The sequence below is a fragment of the Panthera pardus genome, unplaced genomic scaffold (genome assembly GCF_024362965.1).
Source record: "Panthera pardus isolate Hobbes unplaced genomic scaffold, ASM2436296v1 HiC_scaffold_4, whole genome shotgun sequence".
NCBI lineage: Eukaryota > Metazoa > Chordata > Mammalia > Carnivora > Felidae > Panthera > Panthera pardus.
Window position 1 is genome coordinate 6,426,649 of NW_026526969.1, and position 18,917 is coordinate 6,445,565.

Genomic DNA, 18,917 nt, shown 5'->3' on the forward strand with positions numbered 1-18,917 from the left:
GGCGCAGTGTCTGTATATGTTAAGGGGCTTCTCTGGTCTGACCTCTTTGAATTCCAGGCCTTTCGGTCCCCCGCTGACCCCCATTTTCAACTCCGCCGCTGGAGGCCCGCAGGCCTGTCACCAGCGCTTACATAACGTGACCTTTCACCCCTCATACTGCCCTCTGGTGCGCTGCAACCCAACTACGCGGCCCGGAAAGGGGGCGGGACCCAAGCGCAGAGCGGCAGCTCCCGTGAGCCAGTAGACCGTGAGCGCTGATCGGCTCTCCGCCTATTGGAGCATTCGCCACCGGCGCCACAGGGGAGCAAGTTAGTGTGTGCGCTGACCGGGCGGGGGGGAGGAGGGGAATCTCCCGCCATTTTTCAATAATTTCCTCCGGTGCAGCTGAGGAGGAGTCGTGACTGCCGAACGCGGGGACCCGTAGCGAAGGTTGGGCCGGAGGCCGCCGGGCGGCGCAGCGGTGTGCGTGGGAGTTCCGTGTCCCTGCGTCCCGTTGCATGGCCCTCGCGCGGCCGCGCCAGCACTGAGGGAGCCGAGTTCGCGCCGCCCTCTCACCCCTCCCCTCCCCCACCCCACCCCCGGGAGCCAGGCGCTCGCTCCGGGCCGCGGGGCCTAGTGTTGCGCCGCGGGCTCGCCGAGGAGCCGCCGCCTTCCGGGCCGCCGCCGCCGCCGCCGCGATGGCGCCGCTCCTGGGCCGCAAGCCCTTCCCGCTGGTGAAGCCGCTTCCCGGCGAGGAGCCGCTCTTCACCATCGCGCACACTCAGGAGGCTTTCCGCACCCGGGAGTATCCTTTCCAGCCTGGCCGCCAGGCCGCCCGCGGGGTGGGGCGGGGTGGGCCGGGGGCTCGCCGGGCCCGGCGGGCCGCGCAGCCCGCCCCTGTGGCAGCTGTCAGCGCGCCCGGCGCCGGCGGGCCTGCACCCCCGGGCGGGGAGCTCGAGCCCGCCGTTCCGCGGGGTGGGCGGGCGGGCGGGCGGGGGCGCGGGCCGGCCCGGGGCCCCGTGCCCTCCATCCTTTCCCGGCTCCGCACTTTGTCCCCGGGCCTCGTTTTCGAGGAGCGGCCCCCCTTTCCCCCGGGTGGCATTAGGCCCTAAGTACGAACGGGAGATGGGGGTCCTTGGCTGCTTTTCCTTTTTAAATTAAACCTTCCTCTTGAAGTTTTTGAAATTGTACCCATGCGGCCTCGTGATGCGGCTTGTGCAAGATTTTTTGTGTGCGTTTTTTCCCCCCATCTCCGCGGGGGCACTTGGGTTTTTCTCCTCCCGAGTGGACTTTAGGCTGGTCGTGAGCTGACAGGATCGTGAGGCACATACCCCGGAACGAATTCCAGACCGGGGAAGGGGAAGAAAAAGTTATCTTGGAGGAGATGATGCCTGCCTTCCCCGGCATGCACAGGTTTGAAATGTTGACGATTTTAGGAGGAGATCGGTATCTGCCTTTAAATGAACATATAAAAAATACCAAGACCTACTTAACGGTTTTATGTTGTATTTTAGGAACAGGAGGCTGATGTTTTAAATAAGACGCATCCTCCTTTCTAATCATCGTTTAAGGTTTCTTGTGTAAGCTTGAAGTCTTCTTATTTACTTTTTTTTATGGATGCCGGATGAGTCCTTTTGGAAGCACAAGTGTAAAAAAGAAGTAGATTTCGGAATCAACGCTTTCTTTAGGAGTGAAGGCTAAATACATTGAGTTTCATCAGCCTTTCCTTTTGGAAGGACTTGATTTCTTAGTTTCTGTTTGCTTGCTTGCTTTCTCCAACGCTTTCTTCAGCAGTGGAGGCTAAAATATATTGAGTTTTATCGGCTCTTTTCCTTTGGAAGGATTTGATTTCTTCGTTTCTGTTTGCTTGCTTGCTTGCTTCTGTATGGGAGGAAGTGTCCATGTGAGCGATGATATCATTTGATTTCACTTCATTTTGATCCTCTCTTTGATATAATATGATCTTCTATAGGATAGCCTGTTTCTTGTTCCAGTGCAGTTTGTGGATGTAGGGTGTTTACATACAAAGGGGCCTGGAAAGTGAGCCTGTGCTGTAGGAAAGCTGTTGGAGAAATAAAGCTAGAGCATCTTGTAGCTGAAATGGATCTTGGGGATGGTTGGATTCTCTAGCCTCATTTGCCAAGTGAACCCAGAGGGTTGGTGGACTTGTTAAAGGTCAAACACTCTGAAATGATGAGAGTTAGGAGCAGAATGCAGTGCCTTTCTACCTTATCCTTGTAAGCAAATCCAGGAAAGAAGGTGGAATGCTTGGTTTTTCATGTTAGTCAACCTCTGTCAGTGGTATGAGATAAGGTGCATTTTAGGGAGGGGTTCCATGATAATCTGGTTCTTTTTCTTGTCTTGTAAGGACTTTTGGGAAGCTTTGGAGAAGTACTCCAACCGCTAAATCCATCATTATTCTAAAGGTGTCCTACTTTGTAAAAAAAATATTTAGCCCCATCAGTGGGGTTAAAAAAAATTATTGTGGGAATCTGCCATATCCTTTTCAAATGTTATTCAAATACCATTTTTTGAGCAGTTGGTGGATACTCACACACTAGTATTACCAGATGTTTATTTTTCTGTCTGCTTGGAGTGTAGCATAAGACACACTCAATAGAGACAAGTTCCAAGTCAGTGATAGGTGTTGAGCCATGTGAAAAATGGCTAAAAGAGAGCTAATTTTTTAGAATTGGCAGTACAGGCTTTTTCATATCGTTTACAGAAATAGGTGAAATGTAATGATATATATGAGGAATTTCTCTTAATGAGAACAATTGAAAATTGAAACCTGCACCTTTTATATGTTAGGTATTTTTAAAAATTCTTCATTTTAAGTATTTCCTATACCAGTATGTAGAACCAACCCCTTTAACAAAGGAGTCCTTACATTGCATTGCATATTGAGGGGGAAATTGCTTGCATGGGAATTTCTACAAGTGGAAGCTCTTTGAGGATGGTTTTAAACAATTGTGCTGTGTGGTTGGCAGGTTGGTCTATTTCTTTATTAGGCTCTTAGTGATTTCATAGAGAACAGGTATGTGGTTGGTTAACAGCTGCATTTAAAGTATACTGTTTCCAGTTCTTAATATTTACAATTATGTTTTTAATAGGATTTGATCTTTAATTTTCTCCTAATACCTGCCTTTCGATTGCATGTATATGCAATAGCAAATCAGTATAACATTTTATTGACTTAAAGCTTTAAGTGATGGTATGTTCTTGAAGGCTTTATTGTACCTCTTCATTAAACTTCCAGTGGTAGTTGTGAATGATGCACACGTTTAATGACTAGGTTTTATATATTGATGATTACGTTTTTTGTATTATAGGTTTGAATCTATGGGACGTTACTTCCTAGGTTAATACTAAGGCAATACACTAGATCTTCCTTGGAAAGATTATCAGAATCAGTTCTTGATGTTATTATCTGGCAATAGGATAATACAGTGAGTAAGTCCAGATGGGTTTTAAGGAGAAACTGAAGCTACAAGCAGCCTGCTGAGGGTAATATGTTTGTCGTATTGCTTTACTGTCCTGCTTTGTAAAGCTTGGGAACATCTACTTCATAACCTTGTAATATCAATATATGAGAGCTTTTATTTTATTTTTTTCTTTTCTTAATGTTTACTTATTTTTGAGAGACAAAGAGGCAGCGTGATGGGGGAGGGGCAGAGAGAGGGAGACAGGCTCTGGGCTGTCAGCACAGAGTCTGTCGGGGGGGCTAGAACCTATGAGCCCCACGAATTGTGAGATCGTGGCCTGAGCCCTTGAAGTCAGAAGCTTAGCCGACTGAGTCACCCAGACGCCCCTATGAGAGCTCTTAGATGGCATAATGAGGAGGGGCTATTAGAACATAGTTAATCAGGCTCTAGGCAAGAGTGACTACAGCCAAGTTGTAAGAGCTGGAGTTAAATTGTAGTTGCAAGCCAGGATTTTATTGGACAGTTGGAATAATGATTTCTTAGGTTGGTTTTTATAATTTAATTTCTTAAGAGTGAGAAGTTAAACTAGATTAGAATTGTTTTTAACTTGATGACAGACTGTTCCAGAGACAGAAAATAGGATAAAAAGCAAATCTGGAGCTGGTGCTTTGTCATTTCACTTAGAACTCTTAGGGTTATAGTTATGCTTATTTAACCTCCATACTTTGCTGGGCCACTTCCTTTCAGGCTATCAAGTACTTTTATTGAAAGAAGGCTAAAGAGAACAATGAAGCAGCATATTGTGAGGAGGTAGCTCTTGAACTCATGAAAAAGTAGATGCATAATGAGATATATAGGATTTGAGAATATCTTGTCACTTATAACTTACACAACCTTTGGAGAATTGCTTTGACATTTTGTCTGCAATTATATGTGCAACAGTGGCTGGAACATAAAAACCTCAATTGGCATTTGCTCTGAGTAGTTATTTGAGAGTAAGTGACTTATTTTGGTAACCTAAAATCTGAAATAGGATTTAGAGGCAGCTGACTCAGTATCCTTCTAATGGGCTTTTTTCTCTTCTTTTTAATTTTTTTCTCTTTCTCTTAACATAAGACAAAGTAACAACCAGAGCAGAGTTACATAAACTTAAAAATATCCAATGTTGGGTTGTAGGACTTTAAGTTTTTGATTTTCGGAATGAATCGTAGATTACTAGTTAAATTTTTCATGTATTGTCAGAGGGCATGCATTCCTAGATGTGAATCTTAGGTAGACAGTGCTGTCCAATAGAAATATAATGTGAGCCACAAGTAATTAAATGTTTTCCAGCTTAACCGACTGAGCCACCCAGGCACCCCCAGAGAGAGAGAAACTCAAGCAGGCTCCTTGTTCAGTGCAGATCCTGATGCACGTGGCTCAGTTCCACAACCCTGGGATCATGACGTGAGCTGAGAATCAAGAGTTGGGTACTCAACCGACTGAGCCACCCAGGCTCCCCTCTGGTGGCAGAAAGATCTGGAGGATGCTATGGTGGCTTTTTGAGTTTCTTGGAAGTGGCATCTGTCATATTTTTCATCTGTTGGTCAAAACAAGGCATGTGACCGAGGCTAACATCAGTGGAGAGGGAATGGGCATTACTCTTCATAGGAGGCATTGCAAGCCACAGGGCAGAGGGTGGAGATGTAGAATCCTTTTATGGAAGGGAGGTGAATATTTGTAAATAATACAGTCTCCTATGTTTCAGGGTTCAGGGAATGTTTCAGGGGAAAGTCACTTTTAAGTTCATATCTAAAGTATGATTAGGGTAGTTAGATCAAGAAGAGAAGAGTTTGTGAACTTGGAGATTCTTAAATTTTAATGGAAAGAAGTTTTATATAGCTAGAGTGAAGAAATGGGAATTGAGATAGAGTTGCTTAGTGGTGAGATACACAAAGGGGCTGGACCATATAAGTCCTTGGGAGATAGGCTGAGGAGTTTGGATTCTGCCTTAAATATATTGGAGGCTGTTCAAAAATTGGAGCAGGAGGCGCTTGGGTGGTTCAGTTGGTTGAGCATCTTTTGACTCTTGTCTTTTGACTCGATTTGTGTCAGGTCGTGATGATTCATGGGATCAGGTCCTGCATCAGGCTCTGCACTGCTTGAAATTCTTTCCCTCTCTCTGCCCCCTCCCTCTTTCTCTCTCTCTCTCTCTTAAAGTAAATAAACTTTGAAAAATTCAATCAGGATGGAAGCAGGCTTTTAGGTTGAAAGCTCACTGTGGCTGCAGTGTTGAGAATCTGTAGCCTTGAGACTAGTGAGGCAGTTACTAAATAAACGAGGCAATAGGTAATGGTGATCTGAACAAATGTACTAGCCCTTGAGAAGTACAATAGATTACAGAAATAAATTTGGTAGATTTGACAGGATTTGGTAATTGATTGGGGAGGAATCAAGGATTGTATTTTGGTTATCACTTGGTTAGTTGGTCATTCTCTGATAATAGAGAATGCTGGAAGAGGATCTGGTGTTTTTTTTCTTTTTGTTTTGACTGGGAATGGGGGGTGAAGATAGGAAGTTTAGTTTGGGTGCTAGAAATTATTAGCATGTAGATAGTAATTGAAGTTATGGGCATTGATACTGCCACCGCGAATGAGAATGTTATGTTGATAGTGATTTTCAAAGGATGGTGGGAAAGCCATGTATCCAGGTAGAAGGGTCTTGTATTGTTTGAAAAACTATAATCAGCAAAAAAATTTAATATTTAAATATGTATCATTTGAGAAAAAAAGTTTCCCCCTTTTTTTCTTCTTAAAAGAATAGGAGTACCTGGGTGGCTCAGTCGGTTAAGCGACCGACTTCGTCTCAGGTCGTGATCTTAAGGTTGGTTGGTGGGTTTGAGCCCCGCATTGGGCTCTGTGCTGACAGCTCGGAGCCTGGAGCCTGCTTCGGTTTTTGTGTCTCCTTCTATCTCTGCCCCTCTCCTGCTCGTGCTCTGTGTCTCTCTCTCAAAAATAAACTTAAAAAAAAAAAAAAAGAAAGAAAGAATAAAAACCACTAAGTAAAGCTCAACAAAATCTTGAGTGATTTTCAGTAATGTGGGTGCCAGAGGATTACTTCCCAGTGCGAACGTATTTGCATTTCAGGGGCCTGAGGGCAAATGAGATTTTAAAGTAAACTGTAGTACTGGGTTTAAAAACAAATAAGATTGAGTAAAAGGATGTTTGGGTGAGAAGCACAAAGGACCTGAGGAGGATTACCGGTGAGGTCAATTAAAATGTTTAAAACTGTTATGGCTAGGTGGGAAGGGAGGATCAGAGGCTAAATTTAAATAATGGCTCTGTTGTGGAAGAGGAAGGACTGAACTGAGAAAAACCTAAGTGGTTGCAATTAGGGACTGAAGAGCTGAGTATGCTTCCCTCATTTCTGACTTGGACACAAGGGCCATTAAGAGAGATTGGGAATAATTGCTAAGGAGCAAGTTTAGGAGGGGAGGGAAGGGAAGGGGGTAAAAAGAAGAGTTTAGAAAAAGTTGGATTTGAGCATCTAGGTGATATACCCGAGTTGTATGTTGTTGGCTGCATAGGTCTAGATCAAAGGAGAATCACCGGGCACATGACTCCTACTTTTAAAAATAACAGCTAATAACAGAAACTTAATAATCTTTAAGATCTATTTGTTTTATCTCACATTCTCTCTGATTACACAGTGAATTTCTTCAGTATAACTAAATAACGTATTAGAATGTTATCAAGCTCTTTAAATGCTTTAATAAATCCACTTTCTGATTCTTTTTTTTTTAATTTAATTTTTATTTATTTTGAGAGAGAGGGAGGCAGACTCCCAAGCAGCCTCCGCAGTCCATGCAGAGCTCGATGTGGGGTTCAAACTCATCAACCGTGAGAACCGAAATCAACTGAGCCGAAATCAAGACGCTTAACTGACTGAGTCACTCTGGCGCCCCTGATTCTTCCTGTCCTGATTCACCTCCCCCCTCCCCGTGCAAACAGACAGAAACATAATAATTTATCTTATTGATTAGTTATGATAATGTCACTTTGGAAGTCATGCTATTTCCTTTTTTCTCTATAAATTTTTATAAATTTTCAGTGAGATTGAATTTATATAGCTTTATATGGAAGCTTGACTCCTGGTTTTTACTGGTACTCTATTTTGTTTAATCATTTAAATATTAGTATCACCTCTCTGGTGAGGAAAATAGACTTAAACTGTTTTGGTTTTGGCAGATCCAGAGAATGCTACAGTAAGGGAAGGTGCTCATACTATTGGCTAAAACTACTATTTTGGGTTATCTATGCATTTGTCCCTGTCATCTATCTTTGCACTGATTTCAAAGAATCTCTGTATATTTAAAACGAATTACTTGTTGAGTTGTGAGGTAGTATTACAGAGGGAGCTGCTTAAATACTTTTATTTCAACTACTATAAAAAGTGTCACTTGGAAAGTACAGAGATCGGCAGCTAATTCTCTCGTTGTGGTGTCAGTTTATTTTTTTGGGTAGCATCTGTTGCTGTGCATAAAATAAATGAGTTAACTTGTCATTTGAATTTGAATGTGTCTGGCTGATAGTGAATTCCAGTTGGGACGATGTGGAAAGTTACCATTTATATGGCACTAACTTGTAGGATGTTTTCTTCCTCCATCTGCCTTACAAAGACCGAACAATGTCTGGTAAATGACTTGTGAGTGTAGTATTATTGGAGGCGACATAAAGGCTGGATAAATATGATATCGAAATTATTTTTAGGGCTTTACGGAATTTATTTTTTAAACTCAACAGGTGTTTCCAAAGTAGGCTGGAAGCTTATAGTAAGTGGATCATTAGCTGGTATACAGGGCTATTCAAATTGCCTGTGAGACTGGGGTAGTCCTCTCCTCTTTCTATGGAAGATTCTTAAACTTGCTGACCATCTAAGTTAGGTAACAATTCCACGTACCTTGCATTCTTATTCCTTACAACCTGTGTTTAATTTACCTTTACTTTGTCTTACAAATTTTTAGTGCTGTGGGAATCTGAAACAGGTGAATTGAATAAATCACATTTGTACTAAAATAGTAATATTTTATTTGTAAAACAAAAACATGACAAACCATTTGAATCATACTTTGGCTTTAATAATTTTGTTTGAATTTGCCACTTGAAAACTGTGATTTCAATTTTACCTTAAGCTGTACAATATAGAAAGGTTGCCATATTATAGACTTTTTTCTGTGTAAGTAATCTGTAGATGTGGATGAGTTTTCTCAGTTGCTTGATTATTATTTTCCTGAGCGACTGCTAACAGAGAGTATGAGGCCCGCCTGGAAAGGTACAGTGAGCGCATTTGGACCTGTAAGAGTACCGGAAGCAGTCAGCTAACACACAAGGAAGCCTGGGAGGAGGAACAGGAAGTTGCTGAACTGTAAGTAATAGAAGCATTGCCCTTCTAGCACCATCTTCAAATTATTGGGAAAGAGGGAATGTTAACAGTAAAGCAATATTTGTATTTAAATTTATGGGCATACATTAGAATACATTAGTATAATGTATTGGTATCTGAGTCCCTTTGCCTAGTGGCATTTTGCTGGTAACAGTACATGGAATATATCGTTGTATGTACACTTATTTAGGGTATTTACCAGGCTTTTAAGTGTTCTTGCTCTATAGTTTTACCTTGTAAATATCCTGGAAATGTTCTAAGCAAAGGAAGCTGACACAATTTGGAAGTAATACAGAGGCAGCAAATTAGAAAATTTTCTTTATTTTGTGGTCATTTGAAATTTAGGACAGTCTTTACAGCGGCTATCAAAAAAAAAATTCACAGTTTGGGGTGCCTGAGTGGGTCAGTCGGTTAAGCATCCAACTCCTGATTTTGGTTCAGGTCATGATTTCATGGTTCGGGAGTTCAAGCCCTGCATTGGGCTCTGCACTGACAGTACAGAGCCTACTCTGGATTCTATTTCCCTCTCTCTCTGCCCTGCCCCTGCTCTCTCTTCTCTCTCTCTCTCAAAATAAATACATAAACTTAAAAAACACTTGTGTATGTTGAAAGTGCCTACTCATATGGGTATTCTCTCAGAAAACACTCAGAATTTGGGCAGTAGGAGCTTGCAAAAGATACATGGAAACTAGGGGTGATAATAAAACAGAACTCTTTTGGGAATTGGGAATAGAAACTTTCTGTGGACTTTTCATTGACTTCTGTTGGTAGCAGATAAGCAGAGAGCATACAGTTTAGTAATCTAATACTGTTCTGCTTTTTTGCTGGTGTAATGACACTAGGTGCAGTTAAGACCTAGTTCTAGTAGTGGCTCCATCACTGACTAATAATTAGTTGAGTCTTACATTGTTCCATTTTGGGTTAGTGTTATTACTTTAAAAGAAATTGTTTTTAAATGTTTATTTATTTTTGAGAGAGAGAGGGAGACCAAGGATCTATCTGAAGTGGGCTCTGTGCTGACAGCAGAGAGCCCAATGCGAGTCTCGAACCCAAGAGCTGTGAGTGAGATCGTGACCTGAGCCGAGTCATGCAGCTGCTTAACTAACTGAGCCACCCAGGCCCCCCTAAAAAAAAATTTGTTTTTTAATGTTTATTTATTTTTGAGAGAGAGAGAGAGACTGAGTGCGAGAGGGGGAGGGGCAGAGAGAGAGGGAGACACAGAATCCAAAGCAGGCTCCAGTCTCCGAGGTGTCCGCACAGACCCTGATGCGGGGTTTGAACCCACAAACCGTGAGATTATGACCTGAGCCAAAGTTGGATGCTTTGCTGACTGAGTCACTCAGGCACCCTGGATTAACACCCTGGATTAGTGTTAATTACGTATGTGTCTTGTTTAGTGTACTAGACCAGGAGTTGTGCAACTTTATCTGTAAAGTGTCACTTGGTAAATATTTTAGGGTCTCTGTCTCAGTTATTTGTCTGTGACATTGTACAGTGAAAACAGCTATAGGTAAAATGTAAATGAATGTGAATGGCTGTAAATAAAAGAAAATTTTATTTACAAAAACTGGTGGTCGGCTGAATTTGGCCCTTGGACTTTTGCTGACCCCTACAGTAGCTTGTGGACTTTAAGAAGAAAATCTTTTTATTTATTTATTATTATTTTTTAAATACAATTTATTGTCAAGTTAGCCAACATACAGTGTGTACAGTGTGCTCTTGGCTTTGTGAGTAGATTCCCATGATTCATCACGTACATCCGGTGTTCATCCCACAAGTGCCCTCCTCAGTGCCATTACCATTTTTCCTGCCCCTGTGCCCCTCATTAACCCGCAGTTTATTCTCTGTATTCAAGAGTGTCTTATGGTTTGCCTCCGTCTCTGTTTGAAAGTATCTTTTTCCCCTTCCTAGCTTGTGGACTTCTTGAGGGCAGGTCTCATATTTGACTTATTCTTGAATTGATTACAGTGCTGAGACACTATCCTCTGCACTATATGAGCACTTACTGTTTGCTTTTTGCAAATAGAGATAATGTTGCCTTCTCTGGGTATCTTTTTGAGACAAAAAGTTGTGTGTGTGAAAATTATATGTAAATAAAAGATAGTAACCATTAACCTACAACAAAGAGTATGAAGAGTACTGAAGAGGAAATCAGTTATTGTTACTCTTTGGGAAAAATCCAAAGAGAATCCATAAAAAACTGTTAGGAGTAATAAGAGAATTCAGTTTCAAAATATAAATAAATTGCTTTCCTCCACACAAAGAGGCAGTGGGAATTTAGAGGGTAGAGACTAACCTGGAATTGTTAGGGAAAACTTCATGTGGCTCTATGAGGAAGGTAACACTTGAAATATAGTTTGTACCAGATTATGAAAGACAAGATGAGCTATTCATATTTAATTCTGTGAACAATAGGAGGACAGCAGTAATTTTTGAACAGGAGAGAAACATGGGATGGATTTGGTGATTGATGTTTAGGCTTTGAGATTAATCTGGGAACTGTGTAGGAAGAGTTCAAGAAGGAAAAGCAGGTGGGAAGTTGATGTGGGCTTGCTAGGATAGTATTCAGGTAGAGAGTGATGGCATTATTGGGAATAGAAATAATGAGTTGGAGTCTGTAATCCTTCCTGAAAAGAGGGTTTTGGGCCATAACTTTGGAAAACTGCTACAAACTTCTTGAAAAGTCATAATACTTAGGGTATTTAAGATTTTCAGAAGACCTCCAGTAAAGAAACTGTAGCTTGGTTTAACCTTGTGGATCTCAAACTTACTTGATCTTAGAAGCCATTACAGCAGAGTGAAGTTCTAAAGAACACAGATGGGGGAATGTTTTATGTGATTTGATAGTGAACAGAATATAGAGAATGATGAGAGGGATTACTGAAAAAGTATGATTATACAATTTTTATTCAAGAAGAAATCTTTTTTTTTTTTTTTTTTTGGTTTATAAAAGTAATGCATACTTGTTTAAGTATGTAAACACTACAGAGTTAGTAAAAGAATCTGAACATCATCGTCCATCCTCACTCCCCAGAAGTAGCTGTGGACAATGAAGTTTTAAAAAGCTTGGTGACTGGGAGGCTTATTATTAAGCATTTATAGGGGCCAGGAAAGGCCTCATGGAGTTAAGGAAGTCTGAGGACATCTTTGGAGGATGATTAAGCTGGGAGGGAGGATGGTGGGGAGAGGACAAAGGTAAAAGCCTTAACAAAGGCAGGGAGACTAGAAGCTTATTGATTGGGACTGGGGAAAAGCAGATATAACTCAGGTAAATTTTAAGGCAGTATGGTAAGAGATTTTAAATCTAGCAGTCAGTTGGAGGAACATTTTTAGTTATGAACAGAGTGGGAATATGATGATAGTAAGCCTAATACTTGGATGTGTATGAATGTTCTCATGCCTGGTCCTTCCTTGCCTTGCAACACAAATATTAATTGATCTGGCCAGAACTGGAGATCTTAAATTTTTTTTTTTTTAATGTTTATTTATTTTTGAGACAGAGAGAGACAGAGCATGAATGGGGGAGGGTCAGAGAGAGAGGGAGACACAGAATCTGAAGCAGGCTCCAGGCTCTGAGCTGTCAGCACAGAGCCCGACGCGGGGCTCGAACTCACGGACTGTGAGATCATGACCTGAGCCAAAGTCAGACGCCCAACTGACTGAGTCACCCAGGCGCTCCCAGAACTGGAGATCTTAATGAGTTTCCATTTAGATTGCTTCCCATTTTCTGCTATCATGAAGAATCCAGCAATGACCATCTTTGTGTACATGTTGACACTTTAAAAAAATTTTTTTTTAACATTTATTCATTTTTGAGAGTGAGAGAGACAGAGCATGAGCAGGGGAGGGGCAGAGGGAGAGGGAGACACAGAATCTGAAGCAGGCTCCGGGCTCTGAGCTGTTAGCACAGGTCCTGATGCGGGGCTCGAACCCATGGAGTGTGAGATCATGAAGCTGAAGTTGGATGCTTAACCGACTGAGCCACCCAGGCGCCCCAAGTTGGCACTTTTGATAATTGTCAAACTGCTTTCCAAAAGAGTAGAAACCTAGGCTGTCAGCTGTGCATGAATGCACATTGCACTCTTTCCTTGCTTATACTGGGCATGTTCGTGAGTTTAATAAGTAGAAAGTAGCACTTAATTGTTTCACTTTTGCAAGAGCTTTGGAGTTCAAGTCATGGTTCCAGTCCTTCCTGATTTATTTTCCTTACTCATAAAATCAAAATTCTACACCCCTCCTGAGGCATTGTGGGTACTAACTGAATGAATGCATAGGGAAGCATTTTCTTGATGAAGGTGTAACACAAATAGACTCAAGTTAGTCTTCTAACAAAAAATGGGCAAAGGGTATGAATAAATAATTCATACCTGAAAAAGGAAGTCTACTATAAAAACAAATGGGAAAATGTTCAGCCTTACTGATGATGTGCCTGTTACTCTTATTTTCCAGATGAGAAAATTAACCTGGATGGGTCCATCTGACAGAGTTCTTTACCAGTTCCTTATTTGTCCTGTGTGCCACATGGTTTTTAATCTTTGTGTTCCCCAGTGCCTCACTTAGCTTTGCTAAAGAAATGTTTGAATGAATTTGAATTAATTCTCTAGATAGGTTTTTCTGCATTTTCTTGGTAACTAATAATGTGTTTGTTTAGTTTGAAGGAAGAGTTCCCTGCCTGGTACGAGAAACTTGTTCTGGAAATGGTTCACCATAACACAGCCTCTCTAGAGAAGTTAGTAGATACTGCTTGGTTGGAGATCATGACCAAATATGCTGTGGGAGAAGAGTGTGATTTTGAGGTAAGTACCTGCTCCCCCCTTTTTTGGTACAATTTGACTCCATAACCATATGTCAGGATTAGAGCTTCTAGTATAGATTATAGAGTACATTTCTGTGTGCAAAATTGTGTTATATTTGAAGTTTGCTTGGCTTAGTGTCAGATATTATAAGGGTCAAATTTTAGAACCATAATCATTGTTGGGAATATTTAACATTATGTTAATATTACAAAAATTGTTACACTGTGTACTGCTGCATCCTTGTTTTCCTTGTTTTAGCCCTTTTTGATAACTGCTATCTTGACTTTTTTTGGTTGTGTAATTTTTTCATACTTTGTTTCAAAGACTTTCAGATGTTTAATCCAAATCTGTGGTACCAAAAGCAAAGAATGTCATTTCACTACAATAGTGAGCAAGTTGACTTTTTTCTTTCTCTGCTAAATTTGTTTTTTGTTGTTGTTGTTGTTTTTGTTTTTTTAAATTTTTTTGTTTTTATTTGAGAGAGAGAGACCGAGCAGGAGCATGGGAGGGGCAGAGAGAGAGGGAGAGACAATCTGAAGCAGTCTCCAGGCTCTTTGCTGACTGCACAGAGCCTGATGAGGGGCTCTAACTCATGAACTGTGAGATCATGACCTGAGCCTAAGTCGGATGCTTAACTGACTGAGCCACCCAGGCACCCCTGCTATATTTGTTTTTTAATTTTGTAGCCCAGATAGCACAAGGATAACTATTACTAAAGTGATAACAACCTAAAACTAAAGCAATCCCTGTATAATCCTTTGAAAGCTTAAAGTAAGATTCAGGAGTAAGGGAACTAACATTTGTTAAATATCTATAGTGGACACTAGGCTGGTTGCTTTACCATAGTGTCTTGCAGAATATGCACAGAAATGTTGAAGTAGTAAATAGGCTCAAATATCTATCTATCTATCTACCTTTCTTTCTTTCTTTCTTTCTTTCTTTCTTTCTTTCCTTCCTTCCTTCCTTCCTTCCTTCCTTCCTTCCTTCCTTCCTTCCTTCCTTCCTTCTCTCTTTTGTTTTCTTCCTTCCCTCTCTCCCTTCCTCACTCATTCACTCACTCAGATATTTAAATAGCATGTTCAGAGGCGCTTGGCTGGCTCAGTCGGTGGAGCATGTGACTCTCGATCTCCGGGGTTGTGAGTTCAGGCCCCACATTGAGTATAGAGATCACTCAAAAAAGAAAATTAAATACAAAACAAAACTTGTTGATATTGATGTTTCAGTTAAGAGTGATTTCGTCTGTATGTAATGAAGTAGTTAACTAGCAGTGCCCAGTACTTCTCAAGCTTTAGCCTAAATAGAATCACTTAAAGGACTTCTGAATATACATTCTTGGGTGCCATCCCCTGATAGTTTGGTTCAGAAGGTCTAGGATAGGCCCTAAAAGTATGCAAGCTCTAGGGTATGATGATGATACTCTGTGGATAGCATTGAGTAGTATAGCATTGGTTTAGGCAGTGAAAACATTTGGTTATCTCATGTAAGTCTTCGAGGTGGGTGACACCAGATGTGGCGTAGAGGTTGGGAAATATTGTCAAGGACCTATGCTTTGTATCTTTCTGCCTTTCTGCTTTGGGCTTCTCAGTGTATTGGTTTTGTCCTTAGCTTTGGTGCCTCTTGGTTGTGAACTTACGACTGTATTCAGAGTGAGAAAATGCTTATATAAGCATTGTAAGAAAATTGTAAGAAACAGGAGGGAGTGGGTACTGGAACAAGAAGAGAGTAATGTAGTTGTGGAAGAGAAGAGTATTTCGGTGGTAAGGTGTGACCCATTTCACAGGGAGATGGGAGTAAATACCCCGACATCACTTTTCTTCCACTATCTGATTTTCTGCTCTTGTTTCCCATGGGTTGAACTCACCAAAATCTAGAGGACAAGGGAGCCCTTTGATGTAGGCCACAAAGATCAGCCTGTATAAGCCCAGAGCAAGGTAGACCAGAATGGAGACAGATTTGGAGTGGCACGAGGAAAATATGCTGTACACATCTGGAAGGTGAAAGAGGAAAAGTTTGACAAAGGGGGAGAGAGAAATTAAAATTGGGGAGATCTGTATGCCCATAAAACGTATGAAAACATAGTGATCCAAGAAATCAAGTAAAAAGTATAGCAGGACCATTTTATACATATCAGATTAGTAAATAAGAAAAAGTAAAAATAATGCCAAGTTTTGACAAGAATGTGGAACTATTTTGATAAACACTTCAACATTATTGAAGACAATTGAATGTGCACATACCTTTTGACCAAGGATTTTTTTCTTAGATACCTTTTTTTGTTGGTGTTTTTAAATGTTTATTTTACTTTTGAGAGCGAGAGAGAGAGAGAGAGAGAGTGGGAGTGAGGAGGAGCAGAGAGAGAGGGAGGCAGAGAATTCCAAGCAGGCTTTGCACCCAATACAGGGCTTGAATTCACAAAACTGAGATCCTGACCTGAGGTAAAATCAAGAGTTGGATGCTTAACTGACTGAGCCACTTAGGTGTCCCTGAATATCATTTTAATAACTAATGTCGAAGATCTTCTCATATTTTTGTTGCTATCCTTTTATATATATTTCTTTTGATGAAGTGTCTGTTCAGATGTTTGTCCATTTTGGGGCGCCTGCGTGGCTCAGTCGGTTAAGCGTCTGACTTCGGCTCAGGTCATGATCTCACGGTCCGTGAGTTCGAGCCCCGCGTCGGGCTCTGTGCTGACAGCTCAGAGCCTGGAGCCTGCTTCCGATTCTGTGTCTCCCTCTCTCTCTGACCCTCTCCCATTCATGCTCCGTCTCTCTCTGTCTCAAAAATAAATAAACATTAAAAAAAAATAAAAAAAAATCTTTGTCCATTTTTAAATTGGATTGTTTTCTTGTTTTTGAGTTTTGAGACTTTTTTATTCTGGATACAAGTTCTTTATTAGATCTGGATACAAGTTCTTTATTTGCTCCCCACTAGGGCTTGTGTTTCATGTTTTTTGTTTTTTAATGTTTATTTTTTTGAGAGAGAGAGAGAGTGCAAGCAGGGGAGGGGCAGAGAGAGAGGAGGACACAGAACTCGAAGCAGGCTCCAGGCTCTGAGCTGTCAGCACAGAGCGTGACATGGGCCTCAAACTCATGGACCATGAGATCATGACCTGACCCAAAAGTCAGACACTCAACCTACTGAGCCACCCAGTCGCCCGTTGAGGCTTGTGTTTTGATTCTCTTAACAGTGTCTTTTAAAGAGCACAATTTTTTTAGTTTTCGTGATGCTGAATAGAAAGCAACTGTACCTAGTGGTATTTGTAATTATTTAATATAAATGATCTAAACATTTAAGTTAAAAGATAGAAATTGCCAGATTGGATAAAAAAGCAAGATGCAATTATATGCTGCCTATACGATGCAAATAGGATAATGGTAAAAAGATGGAGAAAGAGATATCATCTTAACATTAAAAGAAATCTGGGGTCGCCTGGGTGGCTCAGTCACTTAAGCTGACTTCAGCTCAGGTCATGATCTCATGGTTTGTGAGTCCAAGCGCTGCATTGGGCTCTGCACTGAGAGTGTGGAACCTGCCTGGGAATTTTCCCTCTCTCCCTCTGTCTCTTCCCCTTCCCCCAACTCTCTCTCAGAGTAAATACATAAACTTAAAAAAAAAAAAGAATTCTGGAATGGCAAGGTGCCTGGGGGGCTCAGTAGGTTGAGCACCCAACTCTTGATTTTGGCTCAGGTCATGATCTCGCAATTGTGAGATTGAGATTGAGCCCGGTGTGGAGGTCTGTGTTGGGCTTGGAGCCTGTTTGAGATTCTTTCTACCTCTCCCTCTGCCCCTCCTTCCCTGCTTGTGTGTGTTCTTTCTCTCTCTCAAAAAAGGAAAGAAATCTGGAATGGCTATGTAAATATAAGACAAAGTAGATTTCAGGGCAAAAAGTATTACCATAGGTAAAATTTAAAAAAAAAATTTTTTTTTTTTTTTTTTTTTAGTGTTTATTTTTGGGAGAGAGAGAGTGTGTGAGCAAGGGTGGGCAGAGAGAGAGGGAGACACAGAATCTGAAGCAGGCTCCAGGCTCTGAGCTGTCAGCACAGAGCCCGATGCGGGGCTTGAACTCAAGAACTAACTGCAAGATCATGACCTGAGCTGAAGTTGAACACTTAACAGACTGAGCCACCCAGGCGCCCCTACATTTTTTTTTTTTAATTTGAATTTTAGTTAAGAAATATTTCATAATGAGAGGGGTCAGTTTTTTTAAGAAGACACAGCAGCCCTTAATGTTTATGCATTTACTAATGAGTTTTTCAAGATATATGAAACAAATGGATAGAGCTGTAAGAAGAAATAGATATCATAGTTATGGTTGGAGTTTTCAACACCTCTCTTCTCAGTAACTGATAGAAAATGGAGACAGAAAGTCAGCAAGAATATGGAAAACTTGAGTTAGCATTATCAACCAATGTGACTTAATTACCATTTACAAAATACTCTACCTGATAACTACAGAAGAGACATTCCTCTCAAATGTATAGTTTACCAAGGTGGATCATACTCTGGGCCATAAAATAAATTGAAAAGGATTCAAGTCCTACAGAGAATATACTGTGATGAAAATGGAATTACATTAGAAATCAATAATAGTTGTCTGGAAACTGCAAATAATTGGAAATTACAAATAATTGGAAACTAAATAACATACCTTTAACTTACTCAGAGTTAAGGGAAAATCAAAAGGGAAATTAGAAAATGTTTTGAACTGAATGTGAATGAAGGCATCTGGGTGACTCAGTTGGTTAAGCATTTGACTCAGGTGATGATCTCACGGTTCCTGAGATCAAGCATGCTTGGGAAATTCTCTCTCTCTCTCTTCCCCTCTCCCACTCTCCCTCCCGCTCCCTGCTTGGATGTGCGTCTCTCTCTCTCTCAAAATAAATAAACATTAAAAAAAAAAAATGAAAACACAATATATTAGAATTTGTGAGATGTTGCTTATGGTAGGGCTTAGGAGAAATGTATAGCACTAAACAACCAAGCAACTTTAACCAAACAAAATAGAAAGTTCTCAAATTATTGACTTCTACCTTAAGAAATTAAGAAAAAGAAGAGCTTTCAAATTCAAAGAAAACAAGAAGAAAAGATTTAATAAGTTTAGATCAAAGTGAAAATCAGTAAAATAGAAAACAGGAAAGTCGTGCAACCAAAAGCTGGTAATTTGAAAAGATCAGTGAAATTGATAAACCTCTAGCCAAACTCTCAGGAAAAAAAGAGAGGATACAAATTAACCAATATGAGGAATTAGATGATGTCACTACAGTCTACATATATTGACAGGATTATAAGAGAATGT

At 40.8% G+C, this 18,917-nt stretch overlaps 1 protein-coding gene across 1 annotated transcript in view; it reads left to right on the forward strand.

Annotated features, from left to right (window-relative positions):
- Window positions 1–318: 318 nt before the first annotated feature.
- BAZ1B (bromodomain adjacent to zinc finger domain 1B) overlaps window positions 319–18,917 on the forward strand; it is a 72,257-nt gene continuing 53,658 nt past the window's right edge. Inside the window, exons 1-3 of the mRNA XM_053894033.1 lie at window positions 319–784; window positions 8,691–8,807; window positions 13,477–13,621. Of these exons, the coding sequence (XP_053750008.1) occupies window positions 678–784; window positions 8,691–8,807; window positions 13,477–13,621 (369 nt within the window). The 5' untranslated portion in view covers window positions 319–677. The remainder of the gene's footprint in view (window positions 785–8,690; window positions 8,808–13,476; window positions 13,622–18,917) is intronic.